This window comes from Triturus cristatus, chromosome 6 (assembly GCF_964204655.1).
Source record: "Triturus cristatus chromosome 6, aTriCri1.1, whole genome shotgun sequence".
NCBI lineage: Eukaryota > Metazoa > Chordata > Amphibia > Caudata > Salamandridae > Triturus > Triturus cristatus.
The window spans coordinates 201983553-202009202 of NC_140589.1; the positions used below are offsets into that span (position 1 = coordinate 201983553).

Consider the following 25650-nt stretch of genomic DNA (forward strand, 5'->3'; position numbering starts at 1 on the left):
ATCCCTGTCGATGAGGTGCGGTCCGTGCAACCGCTCTTTTGAATAGTAGGGTTTGAATTTCTTTGTCTATGAAATTGCTCTCTGTTTGGGAAAAAAGAAGAGGAGTGTGGTGTCTCCTCTGTTAAGGGGTGGAGTAAAACTCCAATCTGAATCCCTGAACTGTCTGCAATACCCACGGATTCTGAGTAACAACCCCCAATTGCGTATGTACAACTGTATCCTTCCCCCTACGAAGGCCAGAATCACTCTTACCTGAGTAACTGGCATCTGCAGCTTTTTTACTACCCTGATAACTGCCACGCTGGGCTTGGCCACGACCTCCTCTGTTACAGGTGGGGTAGAAGTTGGAGGATCATGAGGGCGCACCTCTTCCCCGCTGATAGTAGCCTCCGGAGACCTGTTTGAATCCGATGCCTGATTGAACCCATGGCCTGACACTTGCCCTTGAAACCGCCCGGCCCTGGCAAAAAGACCACTGTGGAACATCTTCTTAATAGACGTTTGAACATTGTCAAAGGCAGAGCATGTGGTGACATACTTTCCATGATCTTTAACGAATTAGTCTCTGAATAGAAATTTGTTCTCCAAAGTGTCTGCCTCAGTAGGGCAATTTCCACCAGTTAATGGTCAATCCTCATTAGAAATGATTACGCTGTTCAATAGACATAGCGCAGTTAGTGTTTCCGAAGAGGCACATCGCTCTCTGGGCACATTCAAGGATCTCACCCGGATCAACTGAAAATTTGCCTCTTTCGTCTGGACCGCCAATTCTAAAATCTTTGTAAGTGCGCCTGAAAGACCCAACAATGGCATCCTCGCCATGCCCTGTCCAGACCTTTTTTGGGGTCCTTCGCAAACTTCTTGAGAAACGTTGCTGTGTTGGGATTTAATTCTGGCATATCTGCTACCTTGCTGAGGAGAGACGGTTGAGGGCATTCCAACCTCAGGGTGTTACACACCTCAGACTCAAAGCCTTTTTGCGCAGTCTGCCTTGAACATAATGCGCCTCCTCCATACAGGGCACCCATTCCGTGGAGCGTGGTGAACCTTATTTCCAGGGTCAAATAGCAGGTTTTCAGTCCTCCCGATGGTAAATCTGCAGTGGCATGGTGCGCCTGGCTGTCAAGCATCCTGGGGTGCGTCCAAATCAGATGGTGGGGAAGAGAATGTGGTAGTCAAGTTTGTCAGGTGGGGCGTTGAACCCACCGAGACCCTGTAAAACTCTTGGGACAGAGCGCTCCCATATTCATGGTCCAGAAGGACTGAGGTGGCAATCTGCAGGAGGATGTCCGCAGAAGAAAAAGGAAAACCACCACCGAGGCTCTCTGGGTGAAGCCCACATCATTGGTCGCAACATCACTGGAAATGGAGTCCCCAATCAACTCACGCCATCAATAATGGACCAGCGGCTGCGTAAAGGTCTCAAAGCCCCGATGAGGGCCCTGTTAACGGAATCCTAAACATGGGTGTCCAGTGCTTACACAAGCTCTCTTCCACCTGAGGTTCACACGGTACTTCTGCATATTCCATGTAGCCTTCCTCCTCATCAGCGTAGTACGCCATTGCTGCCTGCCAAAAAGCATGCAACGAGGAGTTGGAAGAGGGTCAGAGGGAAAATCAGTCCTAAAGCAGGTATAATCAAGCCTGTAAGGCAATGAATAGGGCATGATGTCCAAGCCGGTCCAAATAAAAGTGGAGGGAGCCACCTGCAATAACCCCTAGGGCAGGGCACTGAAATAATTTCAATCGCCCATTCGGGCGTTCACTGGCGACATGGAGCACTTTGAATCTCTCCGTGATCGGAGACTGAGAAGGGCTCGGATCGGCTTTGCAGGCATGAGCAAGGCCAAAATTAGAAAGAGGGCTCAGTCCTCGCTCCAGATGGTCAAACCGCTCCTTTTCCCCACTCCACACTGACAAAGCGACGGGCTGCTTATGAGCCTTTGAAAAGTGCTGCACATGATATCGCCATACACACACTCACAATTAAAATACTAGTGCAAATACAAGTCACTATGGTCCAAATGCAATAAAAGTGAAAAGGCACTTATCTTGGCTGCTGCTGCAGTGAAGAAAGAGGAAGGACTATGGTGATTTCAACATGTTTAGGGAGGCATGACTCCAGTGATTGGATGGGACATTGGGCTGTTGGGGCTCAGGGATATGCAGTTTAAAGTGTTTTGATTGGCTGCTGTGAATTTATCAGTAAAGAAAAAGAAGTATAATCTGAAGGAGGGGTGTAGGGACCCCCTGCTTTGGCAGCTTAAGCAGGAGGTTCCCACTGAGCCTGATAAGCTGGTGAACAGGGTTCTCATAAACATTAATTAACTGTTTATGGGCCTCTTATGTCTGCAGACAAAATGCCGATAAATTGCACTGCTTACAAATACCATGAGAGAGGGTTGTAAGCTTCCAGATGGCATGCTCAGGGAAGGAAACACATAAATAAAAAAAGTTGAATGGTAGAAAACGCAGAGAGAGGAACACATTGGAAAACAATGAGCATGATAGAGAAATATATGAAAGAAAAAGTGAGGATGAGAGAAAAAAGATGGGTAGATGCACAGGGAAAATTTCTGGGATGAATTATAGGCTACAAAGGGAAATGTTCCTTCACAGTACTGCAACTTTTAAAGAAATGAAATAACACTTATAGCAACTTATCATCATGGAGGAACAACTTAGCTAGGTGACCCCTATTCAAGACTGTTCATTTAACAGAACATTTTCACTTTAATTACGACTGAGCTTCTTTATTTATAAAAAACGTAATTGCCACACTTCATGTTTGCACAAGGTACCTGTACTTTAAAAATAGATGCAATTATCAGCTACTAAAGGGAAAAAATGTTAAGCATCATAATTTTGTATTTGTACAATCGATTTATTAAAGGTTGTATTGGTATGTAATGGTTTTAATTAACTACTAATAAATTTGAACTTGAAGGTAGGATGGAAGGGTAAATGAATGACTGTATGGAGTGAGAGGATTGACTGGCGAAAGTGTGCACAGATCAGAGTATTGAAGAATGCACAGATGAAGAAGAGTGAATGGATGGATGGTTAAAAGATAGATGGATACATGAACAGATTGATGTGTGGGTGGGTGAAATGATGGATGGGACAATGGGTGGGTATATGTAAGGGTGAAAGTATGGACCGATGGATGGATGAATAAATAGAAAGATAAATGGATGGATAGATGGAAGTGAAAGGAACTCTTCTTAGGAAGCTTGCATTGTCTCGCTTCGCGCGCTCGGTCTAATTTGAGATATATTTCAAGTGGGGGGTATTTTAAATTTCTGGCTACTCCCTTGATCCGAAGCCTCCAGGCCTGACATAGAAAGGGCGTCCCTTGCAGCAGAAAGCACTGGATTTTCCTTTCGTGCCGGGATACTGTCAGTCAGCCTCCGGCCAGCAGGTGGCAGTAAAGAGATCAACGGGAGCTTATGCCTGGGGTTTTCTGGCTCTTCTTGGCAGCCGTAGCTGGTCGCCTCGTCAGCTGTCGCACAGGAAGCAGCCTGTGACTCCGGAACCAGAGCAACAGCGCGAGTCTTCTTGCCAACCCTGCACCGCGTCCGTGGCTGAACCCCGCACCCCTAGGACGCGGCCCCCGGGCCCCTCACTGCAGCCGCCAAGATGCCGCAGATCATGATCAAGGGTGGCGTCTGGAGGAACACAGAGGTGCGTGAGTTGTGTGCGAGCGAGAGGGTGGAGAGTGATGGGGCAGAGACCTCAGCACTGGGGGCTCATTCTATGAATGATGCAGTGTATCTCTCCCGGCCATAATCAATTAGCTGGGGCCCTCCTAAATGAACATAAAGCCTCACATACCAAACTGGTGGGTCCGGCCATTGCATTGTATAATGGGAAAATAAGAGCCTCGATTATTTACGGGGCGGAGATATGGGGCTATGATAATCTCTCACAACTAGTACTAGCTCAAAATAAGTTCCTGCGCTCACTGACAGGTCTCCCTCAGTCCACACCCATTAATCCTCTCTTACTTGACTTGGGATGCAGGGCGTTTGACGACGAAGCTGGTTTTAGACCCTTCTCCTATTGGAGAAGATTGTGGTCAACCTCTGAGCTACTTCCGTATGCCAACGCGATCTGGTATATTAAAGACCAAGATAAGTCCAGTAGAATCGCCTGGCTCCAATATATTAAAAGTGGCTTATATGATATGGGATTGGGTCACCTCTGGATACACCCCAGAGGCAATCAATTCCCTAATAAACAGGACTTTAAAGCACTTTACTGGGATTCTAGGCTTGGGACTAATAGATCTGGGATTAACAGCTGTTCCCTATCTGGTCTTTTTTTGAATCACAAGTTTTCTAGTAGCTTTGAACCCTACTGGAACTTTATTTCCAGACCTGAGGATCGCAAATTATTCCATCAATTTAGAGTGGGGTCTCTCCCACTTAATTCCGTTAGAAGCAAATGGAAGAATGGTCACAATAGGTTCTGTCCCGCATGCCCCACACAGGCAGAGACTATCACGCATGTCGTATTTGTGTGTCCTGCCTATGTTCGTCCTAGGTTCTCCTGGCTTAGGCCGATTTGCTTAAATGTTGGTACTAGATCATCTAAGATAGCACTTCGCATCCTAAGTACAAATACACAAGAGGCTATAGTCATTGCAATGGCCAAATTTCTGAGTTGGTCCTGGGCTATTCGTAGATTAATTGTCAAGTAGGCATCCCCTTCAGCACCTTCTTTTTTTGATATCCTGTTGCTCGTTTAACTTAGTTGTTTCTTCCTTCTGTATTGTTGTTTTATGATGTAAGGAAAGATTGCTATGTTTATTTAATTTCTTTTAAGAAGAGTCTTAACGGGCTGGTCCAAGTTATGGAATGCTCTTTTAGGATTTTAAGCTTTTGTGATTTTGGTTTTTCTATGTTTCGGCACATGGACTTTGTTTTTGGTTTTTTCCTTTTTAATTTTGACATAGTATTCTTTCATGATGTAATAATCGAATAAAGAATTTGATGATGATGATGATGGTATGTAATGGTTTTAATTAACTACTAATAAATTTAAACTTGAAGGTAGGATCAAAGGGCAAATGAATGACTGTATGGAGTGAGAGGATTGACTGGCGAAAGTGTGCACAGATCAGAGTATTGAAGAATGCACAGATGAAGAAGAATGAATGGATGGATGGTTAAAAGATAGATGGATACATGAACAGATTGATGTGTGGGTGGGTGAAATGATGGATGGGACAATGGGTGGGTATATGTAAAGGTGAAAGTATGGACCGATGGATGGATGAATAGATAGAAGGATAAATGGATGGATAGATGGAAGTGAAAGGAACTCTTCTTAGGAAGCTTGCATTGTCTCGCTTCGCGCGCTCGGTCTAATTTGAGATATATTTCAAGTGGGGGGTATTTTAATTTTCTGGCTACTCCCTTGATCCGAAGCCTCCAGGCCTGACATAGAAAGGGCGTCCCTTGCAGCAGAAAGCACTGGATTTTCCTTTCGTGCCGGGATACTGTCGGTCAGCCTCCGCCCAGCAGGTGGCAGTAAAGAGATCAACGGGAGCTTATGCCTGGGGTTTTTTGGCTCTTCTTGGCAGCCGTAGCTGGTCGCCTCGTCATCTGTCGCACAGGAAGCAGCCTGTGACTTCGGAGCCAGAGCAACAGCGCGAGTCTTCTTCCCAACCCAGCGCCGCGTCCGTGGCTGAACCTCGGACCCCTAGGACGCGGCCCCCGGGCCCCTCACTGCAGCCGCCAAGATGCCGCGGATCATGATCAAGGGTGGCGTCTGGAGGAACACAGAGGTGCGTGAGTTATCTGCCAGCGAGAGGGTGGAGAGTGATGGGGGCAGAGACCTCAGCACTGGGGGCTCATTCTATGAATGATGCAGTGTATCTCTCCCGGCCAAGGGATGCTGCCCTTTTCTGTCAGCTGCTGATGTCTCCGATAAACATCGCCGCAGCGGCAAAGGTTGCATTGCAGGGGAAGGGACGACCCTCATCTGCTACAACTGGGGCTCTGGGCTGATGACTTCTAAAGTTATTGTCGTTTCACCTTCATAAGGATTAATATTATCTGTGAATGAGGCTACTGTAATAGGATATGGGCTTTGTAACAAGAATTGGCTGTAAAACGTGATGCTGTAATACTGAACATGGAATTTGCAACAAGCAACCCGCGAAGCATGCTAGTGCAAGAGAGCGGGTCTAACATATTGCAGTGTCGTATGAAATGGGGGTCTAACAGCACGACTAGTATAACATGTTGCAAGGGTCTGACTCTGAAACAACTTGCAAAGCAAAATATGTGGTTTGACGTAGAAATGGGATCTGAAAGACATTGACAGAGAGGCTAGTATAACGGTATATGGTATCCCAAACTGATTGCTCCTAAACGACGTGTACTTTGTAGAGCAGACTGCTGTGAAAGAAATCCTGGTGAAAATGAACGGAACCGACTGTTACAATTGCATGGTGTTTGCATGCATGTTGCATTTGAATAGCGCAAACATAGATGAATGGCAGCAAAGGACTGTTTATGGTTAAAGGCAGACATACAGAGAGTGAATCTAGGCAGAGGTGCTTGGTTCTGAGACGGAAGGTGGACTATTTAATGCGTCGTGATGTGGTATTCTTTGAAGAGGTGCGTCTTCAGTTTGTTTTTTTCTCCCTAAACTGAAAAAGGGTAGAAAGTTGAATGTTGTCCCAGCTCATTCCTTTGTAGACGAAGAAGGCCTGTTGACTAGTTTTTTTTCTTCTTTGTCTCCAGTGTCCCGTTGTGAGGTGGTGAGTTTGTCAGCCATATAGGCAGAGGTGCTGGTCTTGATTGGTTTGTAGATTATGCAGCTGGCGATGAGGGCTGGCAGCATATCTAAACATACTAATAAATATCTGTTTTGAGGTGGAGTGATACGAGCGAGTACATAACCTAAGTATTAGCTTGTTTTACTAAAAAAAATGGAAGTAAACGGATTGCCTCCTGATAATTCCAGATCAGTGACATCAGAAGTGCCAGGCTGCTAAAAGGTCTTCTACTGGAACAGTGTTCATGACGGGGCATGATCGAGATCTCAGTAGGGGAGTATGTGTCTCTCATGGTGCCTGTCAGAGGTGCAGAAAGCTGCTCAGACAACATGTCGTCCCAATTTTTGGGCTGTCTGCAGAGCGCCCCGCGTGATCACTTATGTGCCAATTGTGAAGGAGACCCACAGCTGTTATAGTATGGACCGCATCATACGAAAACGTGTTGTGTTCATAGGCGGGGAGAAACTGTGTGTGTTTCTGTGTGACAGAGAAAAAGTATTTTGTAAGGGAGGTGCTGCAAAGCAGTGCTTAATTTGGAAAATATGAAGTGCAGGTGCTCAAATGTTTGTCGGAGGCCACACCTACTTTTGTCTGGCTCCACCCACTTCCCCTACTGGCTCCACCCACTTACTGTATTACTTCCACCAACTTCCTCAACTGACACTGCTAAAAGTCAGATGTAAGCATGACGAAAGCATGAAAATGTCACACATAAGCGCCAGGCGTGCAACGGGCTTCTTGTTTCCATGAGAAGGTGGTAAAAGTTGTGCGCATGCACTAAAAGCAGCCCCAGTAATCATGCAGTGTCACGCAGTTATAACAGTGCATCCCAAACCTGCCCTACAGCACAGGGAACACTGCCAGTACTGGGGCATTGAAAAGCGCTGCCAGTGCACCTCAGTTCTGTTCTAGAGCAGCAACACCTCTGCCATTTCTTTAGTGGGACCCACATGCTGCCGTGCAGTTACTTTCTAACACAAGCCTGTCCCGGTACTTCGACACTCACTGACCCACACATCTCTACATGTGCACCCCTGGCCTGGCCTGGCCTGGCCTGCAAGAGCTTAGAACTCCACACAGACAGACTAACATTTTCTTTTTCATCCACACCGCCTTTCATTATTTGACGAATGTAAACCCAGACATGGCTCTGCTAATGTACCGCCGTCACAACCTGTAACAGTGCTGTTCTGACTCTAGACAGGCCACGCTGCCCCCTCTGGCTTCTCAAACTACAGTCCATCTTCTGCATCACATTCATGATTGAGTCACTGAGAAACGTGTGTCTGCCCTGCTCCAGAACTATCTAAATAAGGCCCTTTCGGGCTGATTCTGTGCTTAACTGTCAAGGAGACTTTTGGGCAGGGCCGGCTTTAGCGCCAGTCAGTCCAAAATGAACGAATATTTCTCAGATATGGGAGACTTATGGACTCCTCATCCCATTCTGCGGGGGGAAGTGGGGCCATTATTTTGAGTTATGCACTGGCATGGGATACTTGTGCGCACCCTCATGACCAGTAGGAAAGAGACTGCCAAAGCCCAAAGGTAAAGATTCACAATCCTCCTTTTGGCCGGGGCCCAGGATGTGCGTAATGCATGCGCCCATCGCCCTGGCCTTCCAGCGATTTGTGGAGTGAATGGGTGGAAGTCCCAGTTCGCCAAGTTCAACCCTGGTGAGGGAGTTTTACTGAAGTGGTGCAAGGAGAGGATGTGGTCTGTCGGCTAGACTGCTGACTTTGGTGCTGGAAACCAGGGTTTGAGCCTCGGGGTCGCGTCCACATCCTGTGATTCTGGGCAAATCACTTAATCTCCCCGTGCCTGAATGTGTAATGTAAATACGGTACTCATGTAAAGCGCTCCAATACCTTCAGGTCGAGTTCGCACTATATAAATATGCAAAAAAAAAGGATAACATTTTTGTGAATACGGTCCCCATGACAGGCAGCTAATCCTAAATCACCACGTAACAAAAGGCAAACTGCGCAGCACCTAAAAGATGTGCGCACCACGCACTATACACAGCCTCCGTAATCATGAAGTACATGAAATAGCACCAGCAAATAATCTTAGTGCACCGGGCCGCAGTGTCACACCAAAGAGCCTCGTTTGGCGGCCCAAGCAAGCTACGCCACAGGCTGGGGAGCGGGGGCGGACAGTAATGATCAGTTTATGGCTACCGCCATTTAGCACTTACTTGCGGCCAGTAACGTGCGGTGCTGGGCACACTCTGCCTTTATTAACGTCTACCCCGATATAAATAAACTCCTGGTGCTGCTGTCTTCCCTCAATGTCGTCGTCTGGCTGCCTTGCGGGACTGCAGGTCACGGTGTTCCGGGACGTGGCAATGTGAATTAAATCTGCGCACGCTCCCGCTCAGCCCCTTCCCCACAGAAGCAAAAGCAGCCGAATGATCAGTATCCCGCCCACAGCACCGGCAACACTGGACTTAGGACCGCCAAAGGCACCAGTGCCACAATATCTAAATCTTCAGTCTCTCTTGGCTCAGGCTCTCACAGCCAGCCGCAACAGTCTGCAAGAGACTTTGAGAACACACTCTGCGCCGTCAGTGTGACTAATATTATGAGAATTAAATAATCATAATGTGACGCGGAGCAGCAGACAAGTAGACCCGGCCCTGATAAATAAGTGCCGGTGCTAAGCACTGGAAAGCACCGGCACAAATTAAGCACTGCTGCAAAGTGTACATGTAGAAGGTCCCAGTGAAAAAAACAGTGTAGAAGGATATGACATGAGCTATGCAGATGGAATATTTCAGAAATATGTCTGGAGAAAACGGGTGCAGTGTTTATCAGAATGAGAAACTGCAGAGGTAAATGGTGTGAAGGCGAGGCCAGAAGCGATGGAGACTCCCCGAAAAATACTATCACTTTCACAGACTTGAGTAACGTTTAATTCACAGTTTCATATTTTCAGAACTGAAACATTTTCAATTCTAGTTATTCCCAACAAAATCTTTGTTACTCATTTATCAGATACTGCTGACACCTATTGGCAAAGTCAATGTGTCTAGAGTGTAGGTGCATGCACTTAATTAAAAACAGGTTTGTGGAACTGCGGGTCTGGTCTCTAAAAGTGTGATGAGTTCAGCGTATGTTGACAAAGCTAAGCGATATGGCTTTAATGTACTAACAGGTTCAAATAGTATTTGTGCACGAGTATTGCTTTGTTTAGCTGCATCAGTTGTGGTAAGCTGCAGGCACATACTTAAAAAATTCTTTTTTAACTTAGCGCTGTTTATCGGGATCTGGAATTGTAGAAGTTAGCTGTATAGTGCCTCAGTCTAATTCAAGCACTTTATTCTGGTCAGAGACCTTAAAAGCAACACAATCAGTTTACAATATCAACCTACATATGTGTACAATATGTACAATATTTAAAATGCTGCTAAACATGTCAGTTATACATGTCCGTTATAGATTTAAAAAAGGTTTACTTGCATATAATAAACACATATAGAACATAATAAAGTGTTTTGTTAAGGGCAATCATACAAGCATTAATAAGACTATCCTCAAAAGTTACTTAGCGATCAAGATCGCTCGAATATTTATGGTTTGGGAAGCTAATCAAACGTATAAATAAAAAGGTTAAAACCAAGGCCAACCTTAATTACATCTTTTAGAAATTTGTTTAAATCGTTCTAGCCTTGGATAACATTATATAGTCTTTTATTTGTGGCATTAATAAAATATATTATTAAAATCAGTTAAGCAAATATTTAATATAAGTACTATGGCAAATAAAACCCTCTTCTACTATTACTTCCTACAACTAGATTTTACTAGTAATAGCCTGTAACAGACTTTGCTAGCTGGGTTTAGTATAAATGTTTAGATTAGGGTTCTCCAAAGTCGGTCCTGGAGGGCTGGATCCATGCAAGATTTTAAGATAACTACATTCATCTAAATGGGTATATGCTAAAAATCTGGCATGGATCCAGCCCGCCAGGACCGACATTGGAGAACCCTGGTTTAGATCATGGCAACTCAACAGGAGCCAAAGAGGGTAAAGTCTTGGACTAAATAGGCCAGATACACTCAAGGTATTTAGCTATAGTAAATACTATATAAGACGTAGTATCTGACCTACATATGTAGCCCGATGCTGGCAGGTTCCCAGGGTGCAACATAAAGGAGCAATCTAACGTTTTTGTTGCCTAGAATACTTATAGATGAATAATATGTATTTTTCGGTTTATTCGTTACACACTGAGCAAAGGTTTTTACCTTCAGTCTGGCATTTCCATTTGGCAGAGAAAGTTGCTAATGGAAAGGCACCTATCCTTGATCTTATATAAAGGGCTTTTGTAAAGGGTGGGTCGATATCGCCCATACATGGCTCGAACAAAGAGATTGGTTTTATCTCTAATAATCTATCAGTTAATGAGCCAAATCAATTTCCTCCCCTCATGTTCCCAGAATAGAGACTTTACAATTCTGATATATGAAGAAATAATAGAGACTGAGTTATTTCAGAAATTGGTCAAAGACAAGGAAACAAACACCTGTTAAATATATTTTAGTCATGGTAGCCTTTCCACTCCCCTCTGGTTTTCCAAACTGTCTCTGAGGCACAACCTGTAGGGTTCCAACTCAGTGGCCAACCAAATCCTCAACCAGTACAAAATAGGTTTATAAGTCTTACTTTCTGGGTAATAGATTGCATACCCAAATTTAGCTTAAAAAACGTATTGGTACTTTAGGGAAGTGTACCTACCACCATCAGAAACATGTTTTCTGCATCCCCCAGTGGATTGATACGTCTGTGCTCCCATAGCTCTGCCCCATACACAGCAGCCACCACTGCTTGAGCTCTCCAAAGTTCTAAGAGAGGTGAACAGGATGGATGGTGGTGTTCCTAGTAAATATCAGAGTAGCACCTACCCTGTGATTTAATATAGGCATGCTCTTTACGATCTGACTAGCCCAAAAATTACTGCTAGATTGGCGGATTCCCATGTAGTCAAAATCTGAAACTCTCAAGGTCCTCACCTTCAATCTTATGCCCCTCTTAAGTTCCTGTGCAGACGAATAGCCATAAACTTTGTTTTGCTGGTATTAATATCTAAGCCATGGTTCGAGCAAAAAAATGTAAACCTGGCTAGTAGGATTTCTGTTCTGTTTGCTGTCTTGGACACTAGAAGTAGTCATCTGCAAACAATAATGCTGGCATTTTGATGCCACCTAAGACTGGGGAGTCGTTTTCACAGTTTAGAAGAAAGTCTACACAACCATTTTTCACAAGCATTGGCATAGCCAATAGGTCTCGCCTTTGGGACCTTATAAGTGTTTTGCCAGACCTATTGGCTTTGCCAGACTCTTTGTTTTACCCTATGGTCACAGGTTTGAAATCTGATGGGCCGTTCATCTTTTCATCTCTCCGAGGCCGATAAAACAAATATCAACTACCAGTGACATTGGATTACCAGATCTGACAAATCCATAGGATGCTTTTACCGCTGTTGGTTTCTACAACAATATGTTTTCTGTTGATCACTGACTACACAGTAGCATGTTATTGTAAGGCAAATAGCTAATCTGCGAGAGGAATTTCTTCTTTTTATTCATAAATTAAAACTGTAACACGTGAAACAAGCGTGAAGCGCTGAAGACGTATGTGCGCATTTCTGGTGGGGAGAGGGGTAAACAGATGCGAGTTAATCCCAATCAGCGCCCGCGCCAGCTGCGATCATCCGGTGCCGTAACAGTGTGAAGCAGAAGGTGTATTTTAGTTTATGAGAGAAGTATTGAATGTCACGGGCTAGGTGTGAAGACGTCTACACCAAACAGGGATTTCTACCAGATTTTGTAGGCGGAGAGCGAGGCAGCCAAGAAGACTGTCGTGACGTTCAAGCAAGACCAGGCCAGGGGCAGACGAAACGCGGGCTCATGTTAAGGTCAAGCAAGGCCTAGGGCCGTACACAAAGCGAGCTTCTAGGACCGACTGGTTTAGTCAAGTCACCCAAACGTTCTAAAACTTCTTTACCTCGTATGCTTGGGGACACAAGCACTTTACCCATTAATCCTTTGTCGGTGATGAGCGTGAAAGTCAACCCGGTTCAATTGGTGACTTCAGCAGGGGCCATTTTCTTTCATGCCATTGTCTCCAAGTCTGTTGATGCAGACTTACCACAGCCCTGGCACCTTATCGGTATACATCCCTTTCCTGTATTGTAGGAATACTTGGAGATTAATTCTTTGGCAAGCTCCTGGACAATGGTGAGTGCAGGTGTTCTCCAGAAAACATAGACACCGAACGCAATCTGTGAGCAATATCGGGTATCGGAGAGTCTATTACTTGGGCTCTCCACAAAATAGGATAATTGGTCACCTACTGACTGATGCAACTGCAGCTGCTAGTGGACGGTGCATGAACTGTTCACTTGCATAGAAACTGCTAGCTTTTCGGCCTGGTGAGTTTATTTCTTATCTTGGCTTCCCCACTTGAATGCATTGTGCCATCTTGCACACACTACTTATATTCCCTTTGCCCACACTTTCCAAAATGTAGAATGCTTGCAAACCTGTAGAACATTGGCATTAAAGCGCCTTTAGGAAGTGCTCTTTTCGGGGTCTAAGTTGACCACAGAGCCAGCAAACACACTATGAGATGGATGAGATGCGGACACACCCTCAGATTTGTGCAACCAATTTTTGGGCATCTCTTGTTCAAGTTGCAGCCTGTGGTATTTCTGACTGGGGCTCTGGACACAGCTCTCTGGACACAGCCACGTGGCCCTGCGGGTTAAGAAGTGTACTTCCTGCAAAAAACAGGGAAACAGGAGGGGTCTTTATGGGTTCCTGATGTCTGAGTTTGTGAAGGAACTTCACAGGCCCTGCCTTACAAACAAGCTCAGAATTCCTTGTTTCTATTATTTTCCATAGTCCTTTCTAGACCCGGAAGAAAAGCATAATACTTTATATATGTATATACATGTATCAGAAAAATCGGTGGATATGCTGTCTTGATCTGCACATCAACATAAGTACATAAACAGTAAGTGTCACAATATATCCATTTTATTCCATTCCGTATTGGGTGCTCACGTGGTGCCAAATACTCACCCACCTTGAGTATTACACTTTTAGATCTACAAAAGTAGTCCAAATCTACCTTCACAAGCACCAAAGCACACCATAAAAAAGTTCCTATAGAGTTCCTTGATCAATTCAACTTTTAGATCAAAAGGATTCCCAATCATTCAGTCCAATTCCATATGTGCTACTTATACAAATAGTCCACAGACAATAATCCGTATCCAGAGAGAGAGTGTTCCGTTATCACTTTTTAAATTTCATATACAAACAGAAGCCGATGCGCGTTTTGCCCGGCAGGGCTTCCTCAAGGCTATTTCTCTCTTTATATGTATCTGATATTTTGTTAAAGCATGTCGCTTTCTTGACCATATAGAGATACTTTCTCTCTAATTCTTAAGGATCACAGTCGTAGTGATATATGTAGTCATTGCAAATCAGAATCGTTTGTTCCAGTAGTATACAACGAGATCAGTCCGTCTGAAACGGGACCATGTTAAGTCCAGTGGACGCAGAGCACTCGGTCACAGAAAGGACTTAAGCTGCTATGATAGCACTGGCAAAACAATTTAGGTAAGGAGCCCAGTTAGCGAGGTCTAATTTTAAAAAGATGCGTGGGAATCCTATCCGTCCGGGGAGCCTCTCTCATTTTCTTCAAGCTAATAGCACGTGGGAGATACACATTGGGTGCTCCTATCCCTGCATAAAATTCTACAATGTGTCTATCTCCCCTGGGAGTCAAATTGTTTGTGTTTCTCACCCACAACAATTTTTCACATCCTGTCTAACAACAACAAATGTGTGAAAGACGTGGAGGCAAACAATTAATTCAATCTTGGACAAACATTCAATACGTCCTGATGTTAACCCTTCATTTTTTGGAACTGAAAATTTTTATTCGCTTCAATTGGTAACCAAGGAGATGTGGTGACAGTCTCATGAAAAGAAGGGTCGTCACTGTGTAAACAACAGAGAAAATATGAGAGTTAACATTAGGACGTATCGAATGTTTGTCCAAGATTGAATTCGTTTTTTGCCTCCACATCTTTCACACATTTGTTGTTGTTACACAGGATGTGAAAAATTGTTGGGGGTGAGAAACACACACAATTTGACTCCCGGGGGAGATAGACACATTGTAGAATTTTAAGCAGGGATAGGAGCACCCAGTGTGTACAGCATTGTTGAGCTAGTACCTAAGTAGTTTAACCTAGAATAGGTTTTCGGTATGCTCATGATGTTTATCCCGAGGCATAAGCAGGTTTTGTTGATGAGAGAGTTTTGAGTGGAGGGCTACCTGTGTTATTTCCCTCTGTAACTCCTTTTGTGAAGGATATAACAAATGCACCCTTAATTTCTATATACAATGCAGTGGTATTTTTTTTAAATAAACATTGTTAAAGATTAGCTGTTTTCAGAAACTCTCAAATAGAAAAAAGCAACCCATAATATGCGATAAACATAGTGTGCTGTATATGGTCTGTTTGGAAAATTCAGTTGTACCCTGGTGCTGTAAATGACTGTCAGGTGAAATGCACCCAAATTACACTGTCCCTGTGTCTTCGGAGGCTTTAATGTCACATCCTCCCAAGCATGCAATTTAGGGTTAATCAGCAGGGAACGGGAGAAGTCACAATACAGAGGATGACACTAGAAATGACAGGGCACAACGAACTGGCGTCAACAAGCAACGAATTACAAATAAGGATAGAGAAAAAGGGCATGCTATAACGCAAAGCAGAGATACATTATGGACGATGATACAGAGTTATTTTGAGCCTTACACTTATTTTAGGTAAAAGTTGCATAACTCATACTTCTCTTCATACATTCTGCAGTTAGTATGACCTCACTGCACAATACTGGTCCAATATCCTCTCATTCCTGGTTAAGCTGTAATGTCAGTATTGGCTTTGTGATTCTCTTGTTGGTTACAGTAGTCGTGTGTCTTAATAATTTATTGTCTCGAAAGCTTATGGAGTTCTGTTTTATGGAGTTCTGTTGAAGTGGCCTGAGATCTTGCTGAAATCATTGTTACTGTTTTAGTCGGACTGCACTCTGAAATACTGCAGAATTTTTATAGCATCCTTTTATAGAGCGATCAATCGCACAACGGGTTCTTTAGTTGATAAAGGAATCAGTTAATCAGGGAGTTAACCTGTAGATCCAAAATGTGATGTGAGTAAAGCCTTGTTTTATTATCGTCAGCGGATTGATAGAGATGCTGTGCATGAATGCCTGTTCCATGACTGGAGGCCTTCACTGTCTTATTACTTGGAGTTACTTTGGGCAACTAACTCTGGCATAGTGTCAGTCAAAGGAACCAGCAATGTCCAGCAGAATAGCTTCCTCCATAAGAAAAGCAGTCCTCAGTCCAGTTTCAGTCAATGGCCCCTTGCCATTGGCTTTTATGGAGTGGTCCTGATGCAAAGGATGCTGAAGATGCTGGCAGTTGACTGGGGCCTTCCTGGGGCTATTACTCGGTCCTGGTGAGGTGATTCTGGTTGTAGGGATCAACGCCCCTTGATGTCCCCTCAGGGTCAACAGAAAAGTACAGTCGCCACTAGGTGACCCGTTGCCTGGCATAGCGGTTAGAGCGGTTTCATTCTTTTGGTGAAAGCTCTCCTTCTGGATGACCTAGCTGCACTCTAACGACTCTTCCGGCTTCAGCAGACTTGGGTGCAAATTTTGAGCATTGGATCCTGGTCTCTTGGGCCGCCCAGCGGCTAGGAGTGTCTGTCCAGTGTTCTGGGCTACCAGCACGGCCCATCATGCTTCTTTAGCTTTTGTAGTCCTGTGCTGCAAACAGGAAGTCAGCCAACTGGAGTCTCTTCTTGTAGCTGCGCTTGGGTGACGACTTCTCCACCAGCAGGCACAGTCCCTTCCTTCACTAGCCCAAGTAGCAGCAGGTGCAGTTCAGGCTCTTCTTTGCCACTTCTAAGGTCAGCAGGACTTCTTTGGTCCTCTTCTTCCAGTCAAGCAAGATCTGAGTTCTCGTGCAAGTGGTGCCCATTTTATGCCCAGAAAGTGCCCTTGGGGAGGTCTTGCAAAAGGAACAAATGATGGACTGAATGCTGAACAATGCAAACATTCATCCCAGTCACAAAGATCTGGGTTTAATTAGTCGTCCTTTTGCTCACCACTCCACCCCAGTTTGCACCGAGCAATATGCAAATCAGTCTTGACCCTGCTCCTCATAGGAACAGTCCAGCCTGAAATGCCAAGCCAAGTCCTCACTGGACCAGAAACAAGCATCCTGGGACCAGTTTCGGGGCATCTCCCCTCATCAGCCAGGCTAGCTTGAATCCAGTGGTGCAGTGAGCACGGGACCCACTTCTGGGTATACACTTCCCACTTAGGGTGACCACTAGGAGAGGTCCCGGTCACTTGCAATGGGCTTCTAGGTTCCCTCATGCCCGATAACTTCCTGTGAAGTGTGGCCTCTAGCTATCCCAGAATGCTCTATTCTACCCACTCCCAAGATGGCAAGACCTTTCTATTGATGTGTGGATCTTTGTAGCCAGCTCTAAAGGTGTGGCTACCTGTGAGCTGCACTCTGTCACCGATGCCAACCAGTGTACCCGAACAAAAGAGCGGCCCGCTCGAGTGTGATCACCATTTGTCCTTCAAACGCGGCATCACCCTTGAAGCTCGCCTTTTGAGCTAACGCTCCATGTGGCTTCCTTCCAGGAGGATATAACTCCTCATCCCACGGCAGGCTTCTATTGTTACCTGTCCTGAGAGCCGTTTACAAGCCTTCCTAGATGGGTAGAAGGCTGTCTCTTGGCCATCTTTAATAAATAGCCACTGGAAAATCTGGATTACAGAGTAGCAACTTTCTAAAAGTTGTAGGTAGCAACAAGTTGCATCAATATCGAGTCGGGCTTAGTGTAATGAGTTGTTTAATACCTTGAAGTGCCAACTTAGGTAGTCCCATTCAGAAGTTAGCACAGCTGAGATTTCAGCGTGTTTTGCTGTACTCACCAATGGGGCTACCAATATCTCTTCCAGTAAAATTGACAATTGTGAGTTTTTTCTTGCTGTAACATGTTGAGCACTTATTCTACTTTTCCAATATGCTGCATCCTGCCTTAGGACTCAGTAGACCTGCTTTAGTGGTGACTTACAAATATTAAAACAGGAGTTTGGGCTTTGCCATGGATTAAAATGGCAAAGTCGGGTTAGCAGTTTTAAACTGCCCTTTCAGTCTGCAGTGGCAGTCTGGGAGCCATATTTTACTTTGCCCCATTCAGGGTGATACAATAAGTGCTGCAATCCCTGAAGGGGGGGGGGTCCTCTGACATACATGCCCTGGGTACCCCTGGCAGCGTAGACTAGGGACTTGGAAGTAAGTTAGCTTGTGCCAATTGTGTATGAGCCAATCAAACACACTTTTTAAGGTTCAGAGCAGTGGCACTGAGATCTGGTTAGCAGGCCTTGTGCACTCTGAGTCGATAAACCAGCAGCATCTCTCCAAAACGTTGGGGGTGACCATACAAAAAGAGACATTTTCCCTACACCAGCACTGTATGCAAAAAACCTTTGGAATATTAATAGTCCAAAAGTCAGCATTAAAATACAAGTTATATATTTTTTAATCTGAGGATGTGGTCTGAGACCCGGGCAGGGGCTTATGTCTGGTGCAGCCCAGATTTAAGATGCAGAAGTGCTGTGATAATTTGGTGTGTTTTGTTAATATAAATGTACTAAACTAAACTCTTTTAAAAGATGATTAAAACACATGCTTTCTTTTTCAGGATGAAATTCTCAAAGCAGCTGTAATGAAATATGGTAAAAACCAGTGGTCTCGTATTGCGTCCCTTCTACATCGAAAATCTGCGAAGCAATGCAAAGCCCGATGGTATATCTTTATTATCTTTATCATATATAGTTACAAAAATGCAGCAATTTATGTTCTTGAGTAAATGCCTGATGGGCTGTCATTGGAAGTAAATCTATAAGATTATAAACAATTTTGTAGAAGTATTCTTCTTGCGTGCCTACGCCTAGAGACTGTAGGACTGATCACATCTCTCTGTGCACATATTATCAATACTTGTTAGTTGCTAAGAATTGTAGTCCTACATGTCACACAAGTATCGGGGTTCTTTGTAAATTCTGTTGTCAAATTGTTTTTAAGTCTGGCCTTAGACAGCATATGTGTTGTTGTGAGTCCTTGTTAGCTTACAGTGGGCTTAGAGCCCACCCATTTTTTCCATTGGGTGGCTTCATTATCATCGTCCGCTTCCGTAAGCTTTCCTTCGTCTTCTTGTCTTTGTCTCTCCCTGAAGCATGGATGCATTGCTTATGCTTTCCACTGCTTTTTTTTCAAGAGTTACTTTTTTTCTTTTTGTTTAAGCATTCTACAAAAGTGCATGTGTTTTCTATGTTTCCCTCATGTACTTCTCACCCCTTCATGTTCCTTTTTCTCACCCTCCATCAGTTGCTATTCTTGCTTCCTCCCTGGCCACCTTTTCTTACTGTTCTTGCTATCCCACAGCCCCCTTGTCTGTTAGCCTGCCAGTACCTCCTCCGGCCATCTGTGTTTCGCTTGCTGTCCCATCCCCTCATGCCCACCATCTTTAGCTTGCTCTCCCAGCCCTTCCTGCCCACCCTCTGTTGTCAGCTGGCTCTCCCAGTCCCACCGCCATCCATTGTAATCTTTTTCTCTTAGCCCTTCCTGCTAGCCCTCTGTGTTCTGCCCACCCTCTGCGATTCAGTAGCTGCCCTATCCACTCCTGCTTGTCCTCTGCTTGCTGACCCACTCCCTCCCACTTGCACTGTGCTGTCTGCTTGCTTCCCTAGGCCCTCCTGCCCTCCTCTTGTTGTCCATGTTTTCCATGTTTCCCAATACCATCTGACCCTCCATTGACTGTGTGGTCCTCAATTCCCTCGCTTTCTGCTGTCGATGTGCTACCCCATTGTCTCCTTTGCGGCCATATTGCTTGGCCCCTTTAGCCACAACCTGTTTGTTTTTATTTTATTTTAACCCCTTGTGTGCCACGCCCTTTCCCCGCCCTGTGCCGGGCGTTGCATTAGCGGGCGGGGTTCATGACGAGCTGGACTCGTCATGGGCACAGCGCAACCGCAGCCCATGACGAGTCCAGCTCGTCATGGGCACAGAAGGGGTTAAAAAAGTAAAGCACATTAACACTCGCTGAGTCGTAGCACATTGCACTGCATCTGCGCTGCTGTACAGCAATGCTAACAATTGTTGCCAAGGCCAAAAGTTCCCATAGGCAATAACTGTTGGCTTTGCCAATGCTTGTTTAAGCCTGTCTGCTTATGGATCCTCCTGTTAGTTAACCATAAAACAAAGCAACTTGCAAGTAGAGGGTGCTGGTGTTGTATAGAAACCAGCGTATGGTTTGCTGTAAAAATGGATGAAGTGAAGATTGAATAAGCCCTGGCAAAGCTAGTAGACCACGTTTTTTGTTGCTTGAGAGATTATGTAGTAGTTGGGTGACTTTTAGGTTGTTGGACCCAGTTGTCCGAGAAAGAAAATACCATAGTGATGCTACCTGATTGTTTGTTTTTTTATTTTTTTTTGTAATTTCTTTTTAGGTGTTCCTCCAGCACAGCAAACAATGTACATCAAGCAACAGCAATCGTTTCCGCCTCTGCCTTTTTTGTAATAATACAAATCAGGAATTAGACCACCAGTCTTATCAGTGGAGGAGTCCTCCCGGTCACTTTTCGATATTGTTCTTATTCAGTGTAATAAACATCATCAAAACGTAACTGCAACTTATCTCCCCCTTCCCCAACTAACTCTCCCTGAACCCCTTCCCGTCGCTTCCCATCCCTTCCCTCCCCCCCCCCCCCCCCCCTCCTGCCGGGTCTGGGTAACTCGAGGTCCATGTGTCGTATCGCCTATACTGGGTCCCCTTGCATCTGTTCCCTAGAATCTGGGGCCATCCCCCCTGCAGAATGCGGCGGCTCTGAACCTGCCTGTGTGGATTGTGCGGTGTGCGTAGCTATCTCGTGAATCATAACTTCCCACGCTAGCAGCACTTCTGGTAGTTTGTTATCTCTCCTGGTGTTACGCATATGCACTTATTCTGCTAGTGCCCACTCCCTTAAATCAGTCCTCCACTTCGCCACTAGTGGCCCCTGCTGGGTTAGCCAATGGATCGCGATACGCCTTTTGGCGATCACGAGGCCCAGAACCAGGAACCGCCTACTCGTCTTGCGCTTAGGATCTCGTGGAATCAGGCCCAATAGGCAAGCACACGGGTCCAGGTCAAGTACCCAACCCGTTATCCTGGTCAGGTCCTCTAGGACCATTCGCCAATATGTCTGGATCGTAGGGTATGACCACACCATGTGCGGGAAATCCGCCGGAGCACCACGACACCTGGGGCAATGTGGGTCTCTGGAATTATCAATGGCCTGGAGCCGTTTGGGTGAGAGATGTCATATGTATTATATTATATTGAATTTGTTTAAAGCGATTGCATACTGACACCTTACGGCCCCCTTCGTGTATCTTTTCCCATTCTCGAGTCGTAATCTCCTGCGGACACACCCGCTGCCAAGAATCCTCTGTTTTCAGGGGCCTATTTTTCTTATCCTCTCGTAATGCCCTATAGAGGTGAGTGACAAATTTTCGCCCCCCAGCCATGGCGAGCATAGTGATCAGCGTGTGAGTGTGCTCTGGGGCTTTCGGGAATGAGGGCCACAGGTGCCGTGCCGTTGCCGCTATCTTAGCATACTGCAGAAACTGCCCAGATCCCAGCTCAAAGTTACTCACCGCCTCCTGATAAGTAACAAATGTATTATCCGGGTAAAGGTCAGACAACATCAAGCAACCCCCGTCTTTCCATTTATCCGTGGACATCACCTGATCTATGTGAGCAAAGGGTGGCATGAGCCAGAAGTCCGCCTCCGGGGCAAACGGCCGACCCTGAATCAGGCGTCGTGTCACTCGATGCCACAGTGCCGCTACGAGTCTCACCAATGGAGGATTCTGATCCCGCAGTCCCCCCGGTCGCCAGAGGAGCGCTCCTAGCTGTCGATTCCCATAAGAACCCTCTAGTAGCGACCGCTCCCAGGAGTGATCCGTGTCCAGCCAGGCTATAGCATGTTGTAATTGTGCTGCAAAGTAGTAGAGCTCTAAATCCGGGACCTCTACACCCCCTTTTCCCCACCTGCCCTTCATGATCTCAAGACTGACCCGGCATCTCCTCCCATTCCACAATAAGAGGACCAGGAGTGCATCCAATTCCTTGAATACTCTGTGCGGGAGCTCATAAAAGGACCCCTGCATCGTATAGAGGCAGCGAGGCAGGACCACCATCTTGATCAAGGCGATCTTCCCCATTAAGGAGAGGTTAAGCGTGTTCCAAAAGGCAATACTACCCCGCAGCCCATTAATAATCCTTCCCATATTGTGTTGATAAAATACTGCCTCAGTCCTGCCGATCCATATCCCCAAATATCGGAGCGTGTCCGTCGCCCAAGGGAGTTCCATCACCGGACGCTGGGTCACCTCCCAGTCACTCTCTGATCCAATCGCATAGAGTTGCGACTTCATCTTTTTGACGGAAAGCCCAGAGGCGGCAGCAAACCGCGCTAGTGCAGCGATCATGGTCGGTACGGACTGGGTCGGCCGAGTCAGGTAGATGAGCGCATCATCGGCATACAGGGACACGACGTTCTCCGAACCCCCAATCCGTATGCCCTGTCCCTCAAGTACCCCACGGAGGTGGCAGGCCAATGGCTCCATGGCCAGGGCGAACAGCAATGGGGAGAGCGGCACCCTTGCCGTGCCCCCCTTGCTATGGGTATTATGTCCGACACATACCGTCCTGTGCGAACCCTCGCCACCGGATGAGTATAAAGCAATTTTACCCAGCTGACAAAACCCTAGCCCAGGCCCATTTTTAGAAGCACCTGCCAGAGATAGTCCCATCTGACCGAGTCGAACGCTTGTTCGATATCTAGGAACACTAAGGTGCTCTGATGGGCCCGTCCCTCCAATGTTTGCATAACATGGGCGAGGCGACGAATGTTCAGTAACGTGTTCCTGCCCGGTATGAAACCGGACTGGTCCTCATGAACCAGTCGCCGCAGATATGGAAGGAGCCTATTGGCCAATACCTGGCTTATAATTTTAAGGTCTATATTCAACATTGAAATTGGCCTATAGGAACTGGGGAGCAGGGGATCCTTCCCTGGTTTGGGGATCATTACTACCAATGCCTCCCTCATGGAATTTGGGAGCTGTCCGCATTCACCGGCCTCTTCCGTGATTTCCAATAATTTAGGAATCGGTATGCCCCCGTATTCCTTGTACAGTTCCGCCGCCATACCATCCATCCCAGGGGACTTAGCAGTTTTCAGATGGGCGATCGCCGCCCGTATCTCCTCCCCCCTAAAGGGGGCTCCTAGAGCCTCTTGACTCTCCGGGTCCACACAGGGCAGTTCCACCCCTGCCAGAAACGTCTCCACCAACCCGGGGGCCACAGGGCCGTCAAGCTCAGAGTATATTCTACATAAGTGGGTCCAGAATGCATTGTTAATTTTGTGCTGCGTATTGACCACTCGGCCACGGTAAATATTTTTAGTGCCAAAATCGGGAGGGGTTGCGTCTCCGCCCGAATCAGGCGCGCCAGCCACCGACCCGCCTTATCCCCCTCTGTATACCAACGACGCCTGCTCAGGTTTTTATTGTATTTGCCCAGTGAGTCCCAAATGTCCCCAATTTTCGGTCGCGTATCATCCCATTGAGCCGACCTCTCGTTATTCGTGGGAAGCTCCTTCTCCAGAACAACCAAGTGCTCCTCATGCCGGCGTAGGTCTTGTTCAAGCACTTTCTTTACCCCCACCTCAGTAGACAGGCATACCCTCTGCACCACCACCTTCATTGCATCCCATTTGATCGCCCTGCTACCTGCTGAGCCCCAGTTAGTCCCCAACCCGGTCGATGTAGCGTCCTTATAGGTCGGGTCCCCAGTGTTGAGCCTCCACAGTGGTATCTTGGACCGCGGTCGGCCTAGCGAATACGTTATTAGTAGTGGGGAGTGGTCAGACAAGTAGCGGGCCAGATAGTGCGTTTCTGCTATCCGGTGCGCTGCCGTCCTCTGGACAAAGAAGTAATCTAGTCTACTATAGGTGTTGGCAGCAGGTGTGTGGCACAAATACACCCGACTATTGGGATTGCGGTGTCGCCATATATCCAATAAGCCATAGTTATGAAGCATCTGGCCCATCGCTTCTCTGGTTTTGGGTTTGGCACCTAAGTTTGGAGGGTGTCTGTCCAATTCCCCATCAAGGGCACAATTAAAATCTCCCCCCCATAATCAATTCGGTGTCTGGATCCAGATCCAACTGCCCCAAGACTCCACTTAAAAAATCCCCATCATCACTATTCGGGGCATAGATATTCACCACACCCACTCTGCGCCCGTCCAGCGTCCCTTCCACTATCCCAAACCTCCCCTCAGGGTCCTGTTTGGTATGCAAGGCCATATAAGCGCACCCCTGGCAAACCCAGAGTAGGAGGTAGCGAAAAACTGGCCCCTCCATCTACGTTGAACGTATTTAAGACAGTCTCCCCATAAGTGCGTCTCCTGAAGCAGCGCTATACTTATCCCATAGCGTCTCAGATAGGTGGCCACCCGGATCCGCTTGACCCTGTTATTGAGCCCCAAACATTCCACGTCAGTAGTTTATATCCCTGTATGTCACTTGGCATGGGTCCGCAGATGTGCGTGGCGTCGCGCCCCATAATAATGTAGGAGACCCCCTATCGCTTTGTAGCATAACCGCCCATAGTATGATCGTCTCAGACCTCTACCTGTACAACAATGCCCAGACCCGACAACATCCCCAACAACATCCCCAACATAACCAAAATGTAGACCCCCAGCCCCTCCCACCCACAGGCAGTAGCCCTTCATTCTCATAACTCACTCCTGGTCTGAGGACTCAGAACCCCGCCCCAAAAACACCACCCACCCCCTAATTCACCCCACCCAACTTGAAGTAACTATTCTCAGAGCACCTACTTTCACGAGAGAAGAAACCCCGTTCCCAACCACCAACATGTAACCAGCTGCCTGGCACCGCGTGACCTCGCCCGACCAATGGTCTAGCCGGGTCACCGCAGCACACTACAGCCGGCCCTTCCAAACAAGTACAGTAGCGGGATAGCATGACCCCCCCTCAAAAACTTTTCTCCCGTTCCCCCCCCCCCCCCCCCCCCCATCGAGTCCCCGGGCCCTTGGGCCCCCTCACTAAAGTACCTCAATTAAGTCCAGTGCCCTTTGGTGCAGAGTATGTACTCGCAGTGTCCGTGACCCAGACCCCTTCGATCACAGCTCCCAGTCCGCCAATCAGCCAGCGTCAGAGTCCTCCCCCACCTGGCCGGTGGCGCCCCCAGGTCCAATTGTGTTTCTTGTACCAGGCATATCGGAGAGAGCTGGTTTTGCGTGGGAATCACCTCCCGTTCCGTGAGGAGTGTGCCATCTGGTCCCACCATGATACGTCCTCCATCCGTCCGCTCCTGGGTTCCCGACCGTTGTTCCACCTCGCGTCGTTGTCTGTTCCGCTGTCGCCCACTTCGCCTCCTTCGTTCCTGCCAACCGTGGTTTTGATCTTGGCCGGCCAAGCCCAGGGAGTCCATCCAGTCTGTTACCTCTGCGGGGTTATCAAAGAAATGCACCTTGCCGTCATACTGAACTCGAAGCCGAGCCGGGAACAGTAAGCTATATTTCATGTTGAGGTTTCGCATCCGATGTTTGACACCCAGGAAGCCATTACGCATGTCCTGCACCTTTTTCGTGTAGTCCGGGAAGATAT

General features: G+C 46.6%; 1 protein-coding gene across 1 annotated transcript in view; it reads left to right on the top strand.

Moving 5' to 3' along the window:
• Nucleotides 1-5595: 5595 nt before the first annotated feature.
• The window catches only part of CDC5L (cell division cycle 5 like), a 211680-nt gene continuing 191625 nt past the window's right edge, over nucleotides 5596-25650 (top strand). Inside the window, exons 1-2 of the mRNA XM_085610524.1 lie at nucleotides 5596-5791; nucleotides 18603-18706. Coding sequence (XP_085466650.1) covers nucleotides 5747-5791; nucleotides 18603-18706 — 149 coding nt within the window. The 5' untranslated portion in view covers nucleotides 5596-5746. The remainder of the gene's footprint in view (nucleotides 5792-18602; nucleotides 18707-25650) is intronic.